The following is a 16,172-nucleotide window of genomic DNA, read 5'->3' as shown; positions in this document are numbered from 1 at the left end:
TGGCATGCAGGGCTTTCATACTTACTGCCTACAAACCCTGCAGGAGGAAGGGGTCAGAAGATGCAAGGATAAGGGAAATGGATTTTTTTTTAAAGCTGCTGCAAGGAAGTAGCTGATCAGCTAGAGGTTATACCAGTACCTGCAAAAAGATGCCTGCCAGGTCATCTTCTGGGCCCAGAACCCGGACCTGGCTTAAGGCCCGGATCCGGCTCTGGCCTTGAGAGTTCTCAGGACTAGATTTTGACCTTGCAGTCTCAGCGCTGTCTGCAAGAGGAATAAAAGAAAAGAAAGAAAAATGCCGTTATGGTAGCTAGGATCTGGGGCCCCAATGGTGGATCACCTTCAACTTTACAGTCTAACTACCAAGGAATTCACTATCTTTTCTCTGAGGCCAAGCAAGACCTATTTTTCCACACCTCTTAAAACAACTCATTGTAGTAAACTCCAAGAATATTGGAATTTCATCCTTCGCCAGGAGTGAAAAACTCTAGCAAGGACTGGTGTCTAACTGTAGCTTGCTGATACACTGCAACGCAAGCCCTCTTGAAGGCACCTTTTCCCACCCCTCTCAACAGCAACAGAGGAAGGGAGCTTGGAAGATGACTTTGATATTCCAAAGTCTAGGCTATCCCAGGCAGTACCTCGGCGGGCTGGTAGGGAGGCAGTGAGCAGGGAGTGGAAAGTCTGGCCTCCTGTCGCTCCTCTCTCATGTTGAACCTCCACAAGGTGAGCCATGTAGTCTGAAAAAGGGACAAAATATGAACACATCATCATCTCGCCCTTAGTAAAGCAAGACTAAATTGGTTGATGTTTGTACCGCTCCCACAGTGAAGGGAATTTGCTGTTCCCATGGACTCATGTAAACATGATGCTTTTAAGCCTTGTTTTCTCGTAAGTTAGCCCCCCAAATTACTTTTTAGACTCTGTACAATCCAGTCCACAAAATCCTTCTCCACTTTAAGAAGTACAGCCAAAGGCCATCCAGACAAGCTCCAGGGAGATGTCTACAGTGACAACAAGCTGCCAAAGCAGACTGTGCACAGAGTTTGCTGAACTAGTTTGGATTTTTCCAAGGAAGTCACAGGAGATACTCATGAAAACTGTTCAAGACAGAGTAAAATGCTCAGTCAGCCTCAAACGAAGCTCTTACTCTTATCCATGATGTTCTGCTCCAGCGTCTGCGGGTCATGAGATACTGCCTGATCCAGGTACTGCAGAAGTTTGCTCATGCTGGAAACTGGGATTCCAAAGGACTGAACAAAGAGAAGCAGCTGCTGCGGCTCCAGGTCCTGCAGGGCTGGAATACATAAACACTGAGTCCACAGACCTCTGAATTCCTCACAGAGGGCCACCTTTATTACCTGATCTTTGTGCTGTTGGCTGGACCAACAGTGACACTTTAATGGCAGGGCTGCAGAGAGCCTAAAGCCAGAAGTCTGACAGCTGCCTACTACGTTTTCTTTGCTCTGCAAGTCATTGCCTTCTTATTGTATCGTCCAGTTAATTCACTCACTGGCTAATTTGATCTTCTGTTTAATTTGATCAAAACCTCAGGAACCCAATCATTCGTATTAAAAAATAACTTCCACCCTATCTGCTGATGGCTGCAGGCAGGAATTATTGAATAATTCAATCACTGGCTATAGAGAGCTGTCATTTAATTAGTAAGAAAGGAATGAAAGCTCTGAATACCAAGAAGAAAAAGAGCACTGATGAGCCGCGCAAGGGCAAAAGTAACTACAGGTATAGCTTACATCCTTCAGACACGGCGCTCCGTATTTCAAGCACACCATGCCCTATGGAAGCAGTGCTGTGCCTGTTGTCTAGTGACTGCACAGCTTAGTTCAATCTGAATTGTGACAAAGATAGGGCTCCAATTCAGAGCCCCCCCATTTCCTTTAAAACACACAGAAAGCACAATCTCCATGTATACTAGCTCTCCTACTTTAAAAGTAAGTGACTGCATATAAAAGCCAGCAAGATTCAGCACTTGGATCAGAGTGGGAGGAAAAGCCTTCCAAATGCTCTACCAAAGGCGCTGACTGCCTCTTCAGTCTCAGCTTTCACCGAGTTCTGCTCTTAATGCTGTGGTTAACCTGTGGGCTCTGATGGCTAGCGAGGTTGTATCCATTCTCAAACCCTTGTTACAGGAACTACGCGTCATGGCTGAGTAGGGAATCACCCTGGGACATCCCATAACATTGCCTGCCCAGAACCAGCTCATATTCTGTACATCTGTTTGACAACCCCTTATCTATTGTACGTTTAGATTGCAACTGTCACAAAATCCAGAGACACACCGCTTTCTAAATCCAAGCTCCCCGCTCAGCTGCAGGGTCTGCAGTGACTGACAGCCCCACCCAGAGGCAGCCAAGAAGGATGGCTGCGCACACAGGACTTGAGCAGGGAAACCTCTCCCTTTCCTTTCAGGAAGGTCTGAAACACCAACAAACATCCCACAGGCTCACCTGCATCCACAAGACGTGGGACCTCAGAGCGGATCATACGCAGTTTTAGCCAGTCGGGGAGCAGCAGAGCCTCCTCTGAGGTGTCAACCAGAAAAGCGGTAGGAAGGGGCTTTTTCTCCGGGAACCATATATCCAGTAAGGTGTAAAAATCACCATCCCCTGCTTAAGAGTGGATACAAAATTATCTCCTACATTCATAAGCACCTAGAATACGCTACCCTTCTCTCTACAAATCAATACACCAAGACACTTTCTTGTTCAAAGGTTAGAGACAACCTGGGAATAAACACCATCAAGTGGAAATGTGAACTACACATCTGACTGCCCCGTTCTCACACTACAAAAAGTCCCCAAGTCCTCCTTGTTTAGCAGGGAGGGACACTGTTTCCTTCTGCTGTCTGCAGAAGGAAAAAATAAGCCTGCAAATCCTCCACTCTGTGCAGCAATATTCTGATAGATCTTACAGCTACAAACAAATATTGCAAGGGACAAGCCTGTGAGTAGAAGGATTAACACCTGCCTGACCTGTTGGGAGATGGCGTATAGAGAAAAGGCTCTCTGTATTGTCCATGACCCCTTGAATAAATCTGAGAACACTTCACTAACCTTGAGGTGGCCCTAATGTCAGGAGAATAACCATGGCATGAACCACAAGGATGTGCATAGTGGCTGTTTCCCCACTAGTCCAACGAAGGAACACCTGATCCTGGGACTCTGACTGGAAAAATGAAGAAAAAAAAACCAGGATGAACAATGCTGGGGAGAGAAAGGAGATCTCGGAGATTCTGATGAAAGGAGAACATGAGAATGGACAAATTTGGTCAGACCAAAGTTCAATCTAGCCCAGTATCTGCAACAGCGGCCACAAAAGATACTCAAGGAAAAGTTAAAGGAAGCTCTTCATGTATACATACACTTGGCTCTGATACTATGCTAACCTCCAATTATTTTCAGATCAGGGAATTCTTGAACCAGACATAGTTTCTACATACTCAGGAACCCATAATGGGCTTCTCTTTTGTTAACTTATCCTGTTTCTTCTACCTGCTTAAGAAAGGCAGGGAGGCACTCACCCAGCTGTACACCTCCTCGCCCTCCTTACTCTGGCGCATGCGTTTGATGTAGCGAGAAAAGATGGAGAGAAGAGCAACAAGCACTGCATCTGATTCAGCACAGTACGAGAGTTTGGAGAAGAGGTGAGACATGATGGTAGAGCGTTCCACGATGAGTCGGGCAACATCCTGCAAGGGGAAAAGATCCACGAGGTCTTTACTGAACAACATAGCCACGTCCTCCTGTTTCATTCCATCACATTCTCCAGTTTCCATCATCAGCCCAGTTAATACCACTCTGGAGATGAACACGTGGAGTCAAGGGTAAAACCGTCACAAGAGGGGAAACGCCGCTTGTAGCACAGCTGCATTCTGATGCATCCCATTACAAAGTGAGCATTTACCTAGTAAAAATCTGCATTTCTATGAACAAACAGATCTACTGACTTGTCATTTAACAATCTCCACATATCCGAACAGATCTATGCAGGCAGAAAAAAACACATGAGCCTCTAGACCCGTGCAAAAAGGTTGTTATGAAGGATGTAGTTCAATGGACTTAAAAGCAATGAAAAAAAGCACCCAGAGATGGAACAACAAAAAAACCCCTATTGTATAAAAGCCATTAAAAAAAAATAATAAAATCACCAAAAGCTTTAAAAAAATTAGAAATCCAATTCTGGTTACAGGAGAGTGTGCATCCCACCACTATGGTTTCTGACTTCCTGTTCTCTCCCCAGATACATGTGACTGGGGGTTTAGCACCTGCTTGCTTGTGAAACACTACCAGGTGGTGGGATTTCCTTCAAATTGCTGTCCACTCTTGCATTCCCCATACCATCTGAGATGGGCTGCTGGACTAGAGGTTATTGCTGTGATATCATTTCATGATATGAAACCAAAGACACAGGTTGTCTTGCAACACATACGCAGAAACACAAACACGCTGTTATCAGATTCATATGCTCCCAAGAACCTCATCGTGCCAGTAGAGCAAGTCACGTGCCCACCACTGTCCCGAGACTTGCCAGCTCTCCCTCGTGCAATCCCTCTGGCCTCGCAACCCGGCCTCTCACCAGCGCAAGGTCATTGTGCTGTCCCTGCTCCTCCACCGGGGCGTGCTGAGAGAGGTACACCAGGTAAGCACTGATGGTCTGGGGATCCGTCTCCATGTGGATGGCCTAGAACGAGAACTCCCCTCATTAGAAATCAGGATTTAATGAAAACAAGCACCAGCATACGAAAAATTCTTCTGCAAGCATACAAACATGTCGATATCACACCCCCCCACAGTTTGCTCAGATTTGTTTTAGCATGAGTAGGACACAGAATAAGCGGGTCACTTATCTCCTCCAGCTACTCACACCTACCTGTTGCAAGGCAAGAGCTGTTGTTGCTCTAACGCTGTCAAACAGCGGCAGCCTCGGGAGGTCTCTCAGCAGCCACTGATATCCCTGCAGCAGTTCAGAATCACCAGAGTCCTCTTCCATGGGGTGATCTTTCTCCTCTCCATCACGCAGTCCCCCTTCGGAGAGCACCAAGGAGAGGCCCTGCGGAAGTCACACGGACACAGTCATTGCATTTGAAGCCACAGCTGGACCACTAGTTTCATACCAGCGAATATAATAGAAACAAGTTTCAAACATCATGGAATGATCCAAATGCAGCACACAACAGGTTTCATATCTCATAGAACATGTTTGTTTGACAGTTACCCTGCATGAAGTTTCAGTCTTCTGTAAGCGTAATCTTTTTGAGCTCTCTGCAATTCTGCTTGCCTTGACTGTGCTCTGGAGCACCAAGCACTCTCTCATTTACATTCCCCACAGACAACAGCTGCTGCCAGTTACTCCATGTAGCACACGATCTGCTGAGTCTACACCTGAACTTCACAGGAAACAGCAAAATCCAGCTCTATCTTAGGAAAAGTACTACTTGGCTGTTGAACAAAGGCAGCTTCTGAGCAGCAGGGAGCAGAAGTGCATTTGATGGGGCTTGGAGATTGAGACAAGTCACTGAAGAAGGATGACATGAAACAATTTCACTGCGTTGGCTCTGGACTCAAGAGAATCCAGGACTCTGCCCTAAGCTTCTGACAAACCCTAGTCGAGAAGATTCTCATTTTGCTCACCTTCATGGCCAAGACCCGTGAGGCCACCTGGGAGGAACTCAGGCGTCGTAGGAAATAGTCAAGCACCTCGCAGGTTGTCTGTTCATCTGCTTTGGGACCCAAGAGCAAGTCTTGCAACCGTCCAAGCAACTGCCTTTGTTTCTGTTGTCTCTGTGGAGCAAGAAGTTGGCCTTTCCAATGAAATCAAATCAGGGACGCACAGAAAGTAGGTAACAGAACTGATCCCCAGGAGACTACTCACCTGGCGTTTCTTGGCACGCTGCTCCTTACTCTCACCCTCCTCCTCTTCTTCACCTGAGGTTGATTCGTCAGCAGCATCATGAAGCAGGAACTCACACAGGCACTGCACAGGTAGGACGTCCAAGGAGCCCTCGCTGGACTGAACCAGATCTGCCAACCACGGCATTGACTGCGATGAGGCCTAGGAAGCAGGAGAACAACGCAAGATCAGCAGAACATAGGTGCAGCACACCGATCATTTAATTCCTGAGCAGTAAACCACCTTCCCCTGCATCTTACTTAGCTTCCTTTTGCCTCTCACTCTGCTCAAGCTTCAGAGACAAGGGATCAGATCCTGACATAGCCAAGCCACCGCAGGAGCTCACCTGTCTTTGAATGATGTTGAGAAGAAAGTCAGGATGACGACTGCGACACAGGAGGTGGCCCAAGCGAAGCGACTGGTTCAGGCTTTTCACCTGCTCCAGGACATGTGGTGGAGGTCTGCGTGGGGGGCCCCTGCCAGAGAAACACTGAGTTATCCACGGGCAGACATACTTTCACTCTGCTGTTGATGACGATCAGTCAGTTCAGTAATGCACGAGGGCCACATGCAGGCGGCAACAGAAGGACAAGGACCAAACGTGACATGTATCTCACGGGCTACCAAATCTCAGGGCTCTTCTTGCCCACATCAACAACCTTATGAGCAGCAGGGTTTCCTAACTAGCATTAACTGGGATTTCATTATGGCACCAGACTGCAGAAGGCTACTTACTGAGGGTCCAGACTCGTCAGCTGGGACAGCAAGAGGCTGCTGCTCTCTGTAATTGTTTGTTTTGTGGATGCAGCAGCCAGATGACCCTCAAATGCCAGAATCTCCTGTTTTTCTCTCTGGGAGATTTGAAGTTCACGATTAATCATCTCTGTGCGTGTTTCTTCATCCGTCAAGGTACATTGAGGATAGGAATAATTACTGAGAAAATAAGTTAAAAAAGAAAATGGTTATCTCGGCCTATTCAAAGCTCATGAACCACAGTCAGAAAGTCCTCAGGACCTCAGCTCCGTTAGGCAACACAGTAAAAACAAGGCAGCTTCCCAGCAGGGCCAGGGAGATCGAGACCTTTTCAGCAAGGCACACCACAGTCACCCCTCCCTTTTCCTCAGCTTTATTCCCTTGCTTATAATATTTCTGTTAGGGGAAGGCACGTTTCCCACTCAAACTGCAGTGCTGCTGCCAGCCAGCTTATTTTACACCAGTCCCACTGGAAAGGAAGGAGCCAGCTGGCACAAACTTCATTCAAAAATATGTGGGTTTGGTGGCCTGTTTGATTTATGTAGGGATTTAAGCATACTAACTTGGTCATGACCATTTCCATGAGCATCTTTAGAGAAGGGTACTCCTCCCACGCAGCCAGACCTGCAGCAGAGAAGGGCAATCGGTGATACAGGAGAAAAAGTGAGGGTCTTTATATACATTTTAACACATTCTAAAGTGGGGGAGACACACAACAAACTCACTTTGGAACAGCTCAAGGCGCTTAGAGCACAGAGAATGTGATTCCAGCCACATGCTGGTCCAAACCCTCACACTGTGTATTTTTGCACACACAGGGAATACGCAGTAACTGGAGTTATCTCATCAACCCAGGACACGCCTTATACACAGGCAACCAGACTTCAGCAGACAGCACCTTGACCAATTTTTACAGAAGAACTAGTATCTTGAAAAATGTCCACACTCACCAATGTTTTCAGGATTGAATGCAGCCACTACAAGCAGGAGAGGCCAGGCTTTCCAGTAGAGGGTAGAAATAGCTAGATTTGGAGGCTGGTACCTGCAAAAGCCGTCAACAGATACGAATGGTTAGATTTGGTTACTTAAGGCCATCTCAGGACTGCTTTTCTCCTTAATCACGCACTGTTTAGATTCAGCCACACCAGTTCAGTGGTTTTCAAACAAAAACCTCAGGAGGGACAGCAGGGTTCAGCTGAAAATTTCTAGAGCAGAAAGATCAGAGTGCTTGCAGAGGAAAGTCCATTCCATGATGCAAGTCTTAAACTGCCATAGAGAAATTCCCACCTGAACATGACATTGAAAAGGTTTCCTCACCATTTTTTTATTTCAAATTGTAATAGGGAAAAGCATCTTCAAATCTGTGAGCTAGGATTGTTAGTCACAAGGTGAAAATGAACCAGATCACAACAAGACTATCTCTGTGATAAGCCTTACCCTGGGGGTAGCTGGATGTTCTCTGGATGGTGATAAGTGCACAGATTTAAGACCGCATCGATCAGCTGGATTCTTTCTACCCTCAGGACCTCAACATCTGGAGAAGAAGAAAAGACTGTTATTGACCTGTCTACCTGGCCGAAAGTCCTTCAAGAAAAGCATCACAGTATAACAAAAATTTTACTTCAAGCAACTATGTTATTGTGGGCTTGTTCTCATATTACAGGAACCAAAAAAACAACAGCACTTAAAAAAGCTACAAGTCAATGTATAAGGATATCGAACTTTTCAGCTGCAATTTGGTTTAAATTCTTAAGGGCAGGTTTTTTTTTCCCCAAATGCATCCAATACGATACCGCTATCTTTTTCAGAACTCAGGTACACTCCTTCAGGTAAGCCCTGAATCTGCTCAGAACTTCTGGGGCTCAGAGGAACTAAAAACGCATTTTAACTTTGTTGCGAGTTTTCAGACTCACCCTAATTTAACTCTGAGTCTTCCAGTACTTGAAAGGGCGCAGCATTCAAAATGCCACCCTGAGAGGCTGGACACATTTTCACAGGATATTCAATATCTAAGTCTAGCTCATTCCACTTGCACTGACCAGATCCAGACTAGACTTTGCCATTAACCAGTCAGCACTAAGAGCGCATAAGATGCTTTAGAATCAAACTGACAACCCCCTCAACTCTGAGACAAACACATATTGCTCAACTGAATGGACACATCCTCCAAGGATGCAGGAAATAGGACAAGTGCTGAATGAATTCATAAAAGCAGTAAGAGTTAAGGCTACTTTTGTAACTGCTATTCTGCAACAGTGCTTGAATAATGAAATTGGGAGGAGGATACAATACATGAGTTAATTACTTTAACTTTCAACCCTTTCATTTTTGCATTGCCTAAAAAATTTCTATTCATCTCACGGTACGTATAAAGGACTAAATTGAATTTAAAAATGCTAACTCAAAACTTTGGGTGGTTATTCACAGTCCTTCATCCTCAACACAACCAGTAATTTCCCAAACACTCCCTGACAGAAAATTAGTAACAGGGAGAAACAGGAGGAGAAAATAAGAAGCTTCTCTAGTGAGAAAGCAACAGCAACACATATCTGGCTTTGAGCCAAATGCTTAGCCATCATGACTAACACATGCTTGAAGTGATGGGAAGGCTCTTTGGTGCGTGGTAGGAGCTACCTCAGACCTGGGTTCCAATAAGAGGACATGCAGACAGAAGTAACCACTTGCTGGCTGGAGCTTTGCGCAGTCTTACCATCTGCTTGCACAGCGGCAGCGCGCTTCACCAAGTGGTCAGCAAGCTCCATGGCATCCGCAGGGCCAAGAGGAAGGTCCCGCGACAAACCGATCACAAGGATCCGCATCAGTGTGTCTTCAAGGATGGGCACCTCAGAGCAGAGGCGAAGGAAGAAGCTGCATGAGACATAAGACATCAATAACGCTTTTTTTGACAGCAGCATGAGGGTTCCTGAAACCCTCCACAGACCCTAGAGCTCAGCTGAGCAGAACATAAATCACAGCTTAGTTTACAACTCCTTCCCTGGTCTCCAGCTCCAAATGCAACCACCTGAAACAAATTGTTTTATGGAATATTGTTCATGGTGTCTTGTACCTCTACACTTCAACCTGCTTGAGTCTGAGGTCCCTAAGGTTACCCCAGTAAAAACCACACAGTGCAGGGCTGCCCTTCTTACAGTTACAGAATCAAACTACAGAACAGCTTGGCACAGCGAACAAGAGTGAAGGAGGAAGAGGAACAGATGGAGAATAGAGCAACATCCCTCAATTTTAAGGCAATGTAACAGATGTAGAAAATCTAAGCACAGTTCCAAGCCTTCCCAACACAGAGCTATATAAGGAACACCAGAAAACAAAATTCCTCTGCGTCAAACTACAGCACCTCTGCGCCTGTACCCAGCTCTAGGTGAGGCACACACTCACTTGCGGTCACTCTCAGGGGGCCAGTTGTCCCATTTGTAGTAGGTTTCTGGCTGTTCTGTGAAGAGCACCTTGTGGAGGCTGCAGAGATGAAGAGGACAGTAAATATCATCTGTGCGAGGCTCAAGAACACATTCAACAGTTCAGTCTCCCCAGACTCCTGCCAATGCTTCCCATCCTACACAGAAGGAGCCCCCTCAGATAAGCCAGTCTACTAAAAGTAACAACTCAAATCACAACAGAGTACTACACAGTATGGGCATTGGGCATTTACACTTCCAGTGAACAATGTTCCAGTGAACAGATACTATTAATTCTGGCTTGACCTGCTTCAGTAATGCCTTGAGCCAGACCCCAGGATATAACTAGAAGCAGGCAGAGAAGACAGCACTATCTATCTATCTGATTCTACGGAGCCCTCAACCGTACAGCTTGAAAAAGCACGTCAGACAAAAGAACAAGTGGTCCACAAGGATCATACTCAGTCACATAACTGGAAATTCCCTATTAGGTGGGCCCAAATAATGCAAATCAGAAATATTTTCCATTATCGTGTATTTCTGGTAAGAGGATGCATCTGCAGGAATTCCTGAGAGGGAGACAGTCCCAACCTGAACCCTGCTAAAACACGTTTTCTGCTCCCTATCTCATAAGGGGAGAGAAATCTAACCAAACCCTGGCATATGCATGGTTTTTCATAATACGTCATACAGTGTTGGGAAAGGGACTGGTTACGCACAGCAGATTACCAAGCTGACTCTTACCAGTGCACATAGTCCTTCGGAGCCAGCTTGCTGATAGATGGAACGACCGTGTGAAGCCACCAGACAGCATCTCGTTGGATAGCAGCAATTTGGTTCTGGAAAGAGCGTAGCACTTCCAGGTCTGTAAAACAGTAAGGTTTGTATCAGAGCCCCACCAGGAGCCAAGCAGAAGAGGGTGGCTGTTTCAAGAGCAGATAGTAACTAAGGCTCCAAAACATCAACAGCAAACTGGAGAGAGGTGTATCAGACAACCTTAAGCATCCCAGCACCGACAACACGCGTGCTTCAGTAATGCCTTTCTGATATGCACTGCAACAAAACCCCCCGAGATGTAGCACGGACAAATGAGCCCTGTGAGAAGACGACACCTGGGCAGTCACTTCAGTGCCACGCCAAAGGCCTGTCTTCTCAGCAATACGTACTTGGTAATCCTTACAGCTGCTCCTCCAGGCATGACCCAGTTCCTCAGTCCCTTCACTACACAGTCCCCTTTCCTCAGCCTCTCAACCACTGCTTCCAGAGATAGGAAAAGCACCTGCATATTCACCCAGCCACGCAAATGCCACATCTGCTAACTGTGTCATCCTCAGGATGTTAGCAAGCATCCCCGTGCCTCTGTTCAGAATGGAGGCTTACACCCATTCCTAACTCTTGCCCCAATGTTCTCACAACGTCAGCACTGTCCGAGGATATCTACCAAGCTGCCCATCTTCAGAGGGAACCTAGATTGTTCCACTTACTCTTTTTCTCTCCTTTGTCCCAAGCAATTCCAGCCTCCTTCACCTGGGCTGTGATACCAAGCATCATGGAGACGGCCAGCAGATCAGTTATGTGGATGACAAACCGCTCCTTAAAAAAAAAAAAAAGCAAGTGAGTTGAATCAGCAATACCCAAAACTGCCGTCGTGAAAGTGTTTCATCATGAAAAATGACAGTCACGGATGTTTGGAAATGGGATGTAGGAGCACAGCTGTGAAATGTGATATACAAACACAGACACTCAAACAACAGAGCAAAAGAAAAAACATTCAGAAAAAAAAGATATGGAAGACCAGTACACCATCCAGCAGCACAAAGGGCAAAGAAAGTGGTACCTTGAATTCCATTTCTGCGTACTGGGCCTCCTTCCGTTCCTGCATAAGACCCAGACAGAAGGCCTGGAAGTTGATCTCGTGTTTTGTCTGTTTTATGATCTCTCGCAGCAGAGCCCGTGAAGCCCGCAAGTAATCATCCTTTGTAGTCAAAAGATCTTGGAACACCATTGCGAGGTACTGGGACCATACAGAAAGAGAAAACTTTCAGTGCATTGTAATGTATCTGCACCCACAAAATGAAAAGTCACAAGGAAACAATGCTGGTGGGATGCCCGTCCTTCAGACCCCCGGGGAGCTATAATAACGCTTCTCTCATGAAACTTCATTACCACAAGGCTGGTCACCCAGAATGCGGGAGTTAGTTAGAAAACACCCATGCACATTTACTCCTAACAAGTACAATAATATAACTTCAAAACAGCGTGATACAGATCACACAGTTTTCTGTGGAAAGATTTCATCTGAGCCTCAGTTCAGCTACATCTCTCAGGCGGGGGGGTCTGGGATCACCATCAGTCACATAAGACACTACACCTACCTTCGGAGCTTGTTCTGAGCTATGCTGAAGCACAGTATACAGGATCTGCATGTTGTTGGGATTTCTTGCATTTGATAGCTCGTTGAAAATCACAAACTTAATTGTGGTGCCCAGGTTATCCCTGTGTGCATTCAGCAGCTCTCTGCAGGGAAAGACCAGAGGTTTCACCCCAGCTAGACCCACTGTTTTGATTTCTCTTTGAAGTATTTAACACACAAAGCAAAGAGGATAGAGCAGCATGTATGTCCGGCAATATCAAAGGATTACTGAACGACTTCCAGGACAATAAAATCCATTTAATGTTACACAGGACGCCCCATGGTCCAAGCTGGCATTTAAAACCATTACACAGAGACACTGAGAAGGCGCTGGGCACACCTTCCAGAGTGCTTTCTCTTCCCATCACAGACCCGGTCACCCACTCACCTGACACACAGCATGTAGTGGTTGAGAAGGACTTTTGGCTTGAGACGAATTTTGATAAGGTTGGAGATAACTTCCATGTCCTCTGAGCTGTGGGTGTTGCAATTCATACAGACTGACATCAGCAAGTCCTGAGCTGGCTTTGTCAACTGCAGAGGAAGAACAGAAAGGCTACAGCCACCTGCCATCACAGATCAGAAACATAACTGGCACCCAGTATGCAGCCCTCCTGGCTGGATCCCAGACCAGGTCCAGAAGACTTGTGCTTCAACAGCTTCTATCCTTACCTTTGGATTCTGCAGCCACATCTCCAGCCTCTGCACAGCCATCTGCCGCACCTCTTTGTAACCACAGGTTGCCGTCAGCAGTCGAAGGAGGTTCCTGGAGACGTTGTCCATTGGCTGGCGCCGGTTGAGTTGGTCCCGCAGCATGTCTAGGACATATTCCTCCACGCTCTCTACAAGGTCATCATACCTGGACCCCACAAACTGCATTTTATTCACTTCCACACAAGCCAGCTTGGTCACACTTTGCTGTGTCCAGAGACCAGCATCCCTTCTTGTTCATGCATTACATACAAACAAAGAAAATCTATTCTTTTCTCCTGGAACCAGCTGTATCTGATGCTTAACTTCCTCTAACAAGTGCCACAGGAGAGCTAGTGCAGAGAGGGAACGCCCTGCCGCAGCACTGCAAGAGTGGGTGAGCACAGACAGATCTGCCACACGGCTGTGTCAGAAGAAGAGGCACTGTACCTGGGCATGAGCTGACCCTCCTGCTCTGGGCTCATCTTCTCCTCTGCGATCAGCAGCTCACTCTGGCTGTCTTCTTCCTCTGTCATGGAAGGGTGTGGGCTACTCCCTAAGAGAGACCAGCACACAGCATGCTTCGTGAGATAACTCTTCTTTCTAGAGATCTTACATGCTCAGCTTCTTTCAAGGATCCTCTTCAGCAGCACTGAATGAGGCCACAACTAGTTGCTTCCTCACACTGTATCACATACAGGCACATTCTCCAAGCCCCTTTCACTGCCTGCCCTCAAACATCCCCTAGAAATCAAAGAGCCCCAAAGAGAGCAAAAGTAATGCTTGGAACTCAAAACCTGGTCTATGTGACTCCATCCAGTAACAAAATATTCTCACCAGTCAATAACCTCACCAGCATCCATTTTCTCCCTACCCCTCTGTTCCCACTTTCCAAACATCTTCTTACCAGCACTAAGGTCCCCTCCGCTACGTCCAACCTCCCCATGCAAGAGCATGCTCTTAGGAGGCATCTTGGTGTTAAAAGCTGTTTGGATGTTATCCACAAATGTTTTGCAGTGAGGGCTGTCCACCCAGATGCGTTCCCCGAGGGAGTCCTCAATGTAAACCTGCAGAAGAGAACACAAACCATGCTCAAGCCTTTTTTGTACCGGTTAATCAGAGGAGTATTTGTGAGCTTCCCAAGTTTGTATTCATTTTCAACATACAGCCGTGAAGTAGGAAAGTAGCATAACTATCGCATGGATGAAAAACAGACCAGATGACCGCAGGCAAGTCACATAAGAGCAAAAAACCAAACCATCACACCAAATTAAACTTTAGCAAAGATTTTACAACAACTTCTACCACCAAAATATAGAAGCTTGTCTTTTAAAAGCTTAGCATTTTTAAATCAACAGCTTGTGTTTTCTCTATAGGCAAACCAGATAGTAAGAAGTCTCTGGGACACTTATATCAGCAGACTGTCACAGGCATCTCAGAAAAGAGCAGAGGTAAGGCAATAGAATGCAAAGGAGACCAGAATATTTGAACAACCAGTGGTGATTTTCCTTTAAAAAAAACACAAGGACTCTGGTTTTCTCCCTTGTCAATACAGCATAGGCGCAGACTCCAATTTCTGCTTCCTCCAGCTGCATTTCCCACGCTGGGCAACAGCCCCCTGGATATCCCCTTCCCTTGCAGTGGGAATAAATCCTCTGCTTCTAGCCTGCCCCCAACACACACAGCCTTCCCAACCCTGGCCAGCTTTACCCAGTCCACCCACATTCTGGCAGAAGCCCTCTTGGTTCAACAACCTTGACAAAGATCTCTGGCCAGTTTTCATCCTCTTCATAAGCTGCCATGAGAAGGTTGCAGGCCAAGACAGACACGAGGCTATTCCCTTTGGCTTTGAAATTGATGGAGGCATCTCTTCGGAGCAGGCTGCACAGTGCCTGGAATATCATCCCCCAAAAATACATTAAAAAAAATAATCATGCCATCTTATAAGAAATCATACAGAAAAGCTTTAGAAAAAGACGTACACGTTGCAGCAGCTTGCCACAGAGCTATGGTATTGACAAAGACATGCAGACTACGCTGTGGCTTGAGAGCAACTGCAACTATACTCGCAAGCTGGCAGCAACGATGTGTCAGTAAGCGCAAGAGTCCAAACGTGGCACAGCCCTCACCTCGATAACCCCTTCAGTGGCAAATATGTTTGGTTTGATTTTTGCCAGGTACATGAGGCTCAGGTACAGCGTGGTATCAGGTTTGGCCCTGTTCATTTTCAGCTGCTTTGCGGCTCCACACAGCACTCCCTCAATACGGTCGTCGTTGCCTTCTGCCTCTGCTGCTTCAATTTCATCCAGCAGCACCGTGGGGACAACTGCAATCATTGACACACGGGCATCGTTATTTACCCTCACACAAAATAACCCACCCTGGGATGCTGGCAGTGCCAGTCTCCAGAAAAACAAAGCGCAGAACAGCTCAACTTTATTCCCTGCAATGACTTTTCCCTATCCAATTGCTATTAAAAGCTCTGTTTCACACCTGACAACACCCCTTGATTATTTTTCAGTTGTTCCGTGCTAGAATACTCCTCTAAGGATGTATCAAACACCAGAAAATGGAATGACATTTCAAAAAGCAAGCAACACTAAGACAGAGTCTAGTAAAGATATATGTGAATAAAATACCACAATCCAGACTCAAAGATTTCCTCAGGGAGTCTTTCAGGTGCTGCTATTAAACAGTTATCAGACAGGATGAACACAACCAACAGAAGGGACAAAACCGTGACTTCAGCCCTGCACTCAGCAGGGAAACCCTTAAGGACAGCACATAACCCTTAGCGTAGGGCCTTAGAGGAAGGCTCCTGTGCGGAGGCTCTCGGGATGGTAAACTGAAGTTTGCATCCTTGCCTGAATCGGCACCTGTCCCGGCAGAACCGCAGCGAGGCCTCACCTTCGATGGGGATGACGGACGGCTCCTTGATGGAGGGTGAAATGGCTCGCTTCTCCGCCACGGCCGCCTCTGCCAGGCGTCCCAGG

General features: G+C 46.5%; 1 protein-coding gene across 1 annotated transcript in view; it reads right to left on the bottom strand.

Moving 5' to 3' along the window:
* INTS1 (integrator complex subunit 1) overlaps positions 1-16,168 on the bottom strand; it is a gene marked incomplete at its 5' end in the record, with an annotated part of 28,750 nt that extends 12,582 nt beyond the window's left edge. Inside the window, 28 exons of the mRNA XM_009886072.1 lie at positions 140-264; positions 642-740; positions 1,151-1,297; positions 2,469-2,630; positions 3,075-3,186; positions 3,542-3,709; positions 4,597-4,701; positions 4,891-5,070; positions 5,652-5,801; positions 5,893-6,072; positions 6,257-6,386; positions 6,646-6,843; positions 7,227-7,287; positions 7,614-7,705; positions 8,101-8,197; positions 9,374-9,531; positions 10,060-10,137; positions 10,821-10,941; positions 11,561-11,669; positions 11,914-12,090; positions 12,452-12,593; positions 12,878-13,023; positions 13,162-13,348; positions 13,630-13,735; positions 14,087-14,246; positions 14,934-15,071; positions 15,309-15,505; positions 16,087-16,168. Of these exons, the coding sequence (XP_009884374.1) occupies positions 140-264; positions 642-740; positions 1,151-1,297; positions 2,469-2,630; positions 3,075-3,186; positions 3,542-3,709; positions 4,597-4,701; positions 4,891-5,070; positions 5,652-5,801; positions 5,893-6,072; positions 6,257-6,386; positions 6,646-6,843; positions 7,227-7,287; positions 7,614-7,705; positions 8,101-8,197; positions 9,374-9,531; positions 10,060-10,137; positions 10,821-10,941; positions 11,561-11,669; positions 11,914-12,090; positions 12,452-12,593; positions 12,878-13,023; positions 13,162-13,348; positions 13,630-13,735; positions 14,087-14,246; positions 14,934-15,071; positions 15,309-15,505; positions 16,087-16,168 (3,807 nt within the window). The remainder of the gene's footprint in view (positions 1-139; positions 265-641; positions 741-1,150; positions 1,298-2,468; positions 2,631-3,074; positions 3,187-3,541; positions 3,710-4,596; positions 4,702-4,890; positions 5,071-5,651; positions 5,802-5,892; positions 6,073-6,256; positions 6,387-6,645; positions 6,844-7,226; positions 7,288-7,613; positions 7,706-8,100; positions 8,198-9,373; positions 9,532-10,059; positions 10,138-10,820; positions 10,942-11,560; positions 11,670-11,913; positions 12,091-12,451; positions 12,594-12,877; positions 13,024-13,161; positions 13,349-13,629; positions 13,736-14,086; positions 14,247-14,933; positions 15,072-15,308; positions 15,506-16,086) is intronic.
* Positions 16,169-16,172: the final 4 nt, after the last annotated feature.

Source organism: Charadrius vociferus, unplaced genomic scaffold (genome assembly GCF_000708025.1).
Source record: "Charadrius vociferus isolate BGI_N301 unplaced genomic scaffold, ASM70802v2 scaffold430, whole genome shotgun sequence".
Taxonomy (NCBI): domain Eukaryota; kingdom Metazoa; phylum Chordata; class Aves; order Charadriiformes; family Charadriidae; genus Charadrius; species Charadrius vociferus.
Note: the sequence above shows the minus strand (reverse complement) of the source record. Positions and strands in the feature narration are given on the sequence as shown.